Here is a 2,231-nt window from a genome sequence, read left to right on the forward strand (position 1 = left end):
AAATGATTGCCCATGTGGCCGTAACTTACCGCCAGAGTTAGGAGCAGTCACACCAGCTCAGCTCCTGTCGACTGCTAAGACAATTCAACCGTCCTTTGAACATCAAGGATATCTGCGATGCTGCCAAGCCCAGAGGACGATTTTCTACTGGATGAGTCGTCGGTGTTGGCGTTCCTGGCCGACTGCGAGGTGGAGAATGAAGCTGCTGTCCAGCCATCGATCTCCGCTACCTCTACACCAACGCAATGCGATGCGTTAACACCTACCTGGTCCGATAGCTCCAGTTCCGTCAGTTCACCTGATAAAGCGCCAGCGAAGAAGTCATGGCGACAGCGACGTAAGGAGGAGGTATTGCACCTCCGTGAGGTCGTAAAGCAGCTCTCGACTGAGCTTGAACGGCTCAAAATGGCGGCAGGAGTGCATTCCACACTCCCAAACGCTATCGAAACAGCACCCAAGTTTGTGCAGAGGGCACAAGCAGGCCACAAGACAGAGGCGTCGATAATGTGGGAGAAAATCGCAGGGCGACAGTCGATGCTTCGACAAAGCAGCGAAGAAGATAACGCCAAGCTGCGTGAAGCCGTGACGCATCATATACAACAAGCTAAGAGTCTGCAGCGTGCCATTAAGAGGAAACTGAGGGAAGATATGATCTCATCGTCGCTGGAGTTCATCAAACGGAATCGACTGAATACCAGAGGAATGACCCCTCCTCTTGACAGTAAGGAGGTGTTCGACAAGCTTTTGGCTGGAATCGACAGTGTTTACCACGGCGTGGACGAGTTCTTCGAGCATGCAGGAATGCACACGCTGTCATGTCCAGGACGGAGAAATAATACTGCGATAAGTAGAGTGTCCAAGGGGACATTTGTGGAGTTTTTAGACAGCTACGCACTGCCGTTTGATGTGCGTCAGACAACGAGTGCAATCTGGACACCCGAAGAGGATCGGTCGGTCAACGATAGTCTGTGTTTCTTGCAGGTACGATACTATTTATTAGTCTGTTGTCGACTTGAAGCTCATATTTATTTGTATCTTTGCAGAGCTTCACTGCCGGGAACAACACTCAGATGCAGAGTATGGCGTTCGCGTTCACGATGGAGGGGATCGATTTCCGCGTGGTTATGCGGTCAGTGACGCGGAAATATACCGAGAATGGCAGAACGGTGTTTATTAAGCGGACGTTGATTCAGCCAATTTACGAGGAAATGTCGATCTCGCTTATCGAGACGAGTCGCCAGGTCTTGAAACGTGGAGATCTGTCAGCGCTAGGACCCACAACAGTAATGCAGACTCACCGCGAAGCAACAATCCACGGGGATTTGACTATTCTTGACGGGACAAAATATCCTACGCTGGATATTGGCGTTAAGAACTGGGAAGACAACATCACACGCTACAACAACAGAGTAGAGGATCAGTTAATCCGGGCACTGAGTTAAGAATACGGTTTTAACTCCGTCCTGTTCGCAAAGTTACTTCGAATTACTCGTTGCATATTATAGATTGCAGTATCAAATATTGTGTTCAACCTGGCGTTTACGAAGGGCAAACCCAACGAAACGTATCGTTTGTCGTAAGCTGGCTGATTAGTTGACTCTGAAGCCTTCAGCACAATGTGATTATTCGGGGTTTCGTTCAAAATGATTATCGCTCGTGTTCGCGTTCAGTCCAAACGGTTTAACCACTTCATTCTGCGACTGGCAAAAGATGGAAACCACGTCCTCAAGTGACATCTTTCTCATGGATATGGATGAAGTGTCCGTGTTGGAATTCCTCGCTGACATTGAAATGCCGAATGACGACGTCATCGGCACCACAGAGTCGTCACCGAAGGGAGTTGTTGAGGCCGACACGCCCTCCAAACCAGAGAAGAAATCGTGGAGACAGCGACGTAAAGAGGAACTTTTGGCACTACGGAGGATCGCCAAGGAGCTCTCGATTCAGCATCAGCAAGTCAAATTAGCGGCAGGTGTTCGCTCGACACTTCCAGGAGCAGACACATTTATTGGAGCTACTGCTCCACTATCATCGCGCAAAATGGAATCTTCGCAGATGTGGGAGAAAACTGCAATTCGACAGTCGGTACTGCGACAGAGTAGTGAGGAGGAGAATGTGAAGCTTCGTGAAGCTGTGGCGCACAATTTACAGCTTGCCAGGAGCTTGCAACGTGCGATTAAGAGAAAACTTCGGGAGGATATGGTAGCATCGTCGATAGATCTCAAAAGGGA

The 2,231-nt window shown here is 49.4% G+C and overlaps 2 protein-coding genes across 3 annotated transcripts; both read left to right on the plus strand.

Moving 5' to 3' along the window:
• PPTG_14178 lies at window positions 1-1,703 on the plus strand. Of its 2 annotated transcripts, none has more exons than XM_008911166.1 (2): window positions 1-981; window positions 1,044-1,703. In XM_008911166.1, exons 1-2 carry the CDS (start codon window positions 118-120, stop codon window positions 1,440-1,442), a joined length of 1,263 nt encoding a protein of 420 aa, XP_008909414.1. In that variant the 5' UTR covers window positions 1-117; the 3' UTR covers window positions 1,443-1,703. The 2 variants fall into 2 exon arrangements, with proteins under 2 accessions (XP_008909414.1, XP_008909415.1); XM_008911167.1 differs by having other exon boundaries at window positions 1-977.
• Window positions 1,704-1,710: 7 nt separating this feature from the next.
• On the plus strand, window positions 1,711-2,180 carry PPTG_14179 (hypothetical protein; the record flags this gene model as incomplete). Its single annotated transcript, XM_008911168.1, has 2 exons — window positions 1,711-2,085; window positions 2,160-2,180. 2 exons carry the CDS (start codon window positions 1,711-1,713, stop codon window positions 2,178-2,180), a joined length of 396 nt encoding a protein of 131 aa, XP_008909416.1.
• Window positions 2,181-2,231: the final 51 nt, after the last annotated feature.

The sequence above is a fragment of the Phytophthora parasitica genome (assembly GCF_000247585.1).
Source record: "Phytophthora parasitica INRA-310 unplaced genomic scaffold supercont2.40, whole genome shotgun sequence".
Taxonomy (NCBI): Eukaryota; Oomycota; class Peronosporomycetes; order Peronosporales; family Peronosporaceae; genus Phytophthora; species Phytophthora nicotianae.

What these genes read in the sequence shown, in the direction of transcription:
- PPTG_14178 (XM_008911166.1), top strand. Translation starts at nt 118, where the DNA reads ATGCTGCCAAGCCCAGAGGACGATTTTCTACTGGATGAGTCGTCGGTG. An exon ending in ATAGTCTGTGTTTCTTGCAG is followed by an intron (nt 982 to 1,043) that starts GTACGATACTAT and finishes GTATCTTTGCAG; the next exon opens with AGCTTCACTGCCGGGAACAA.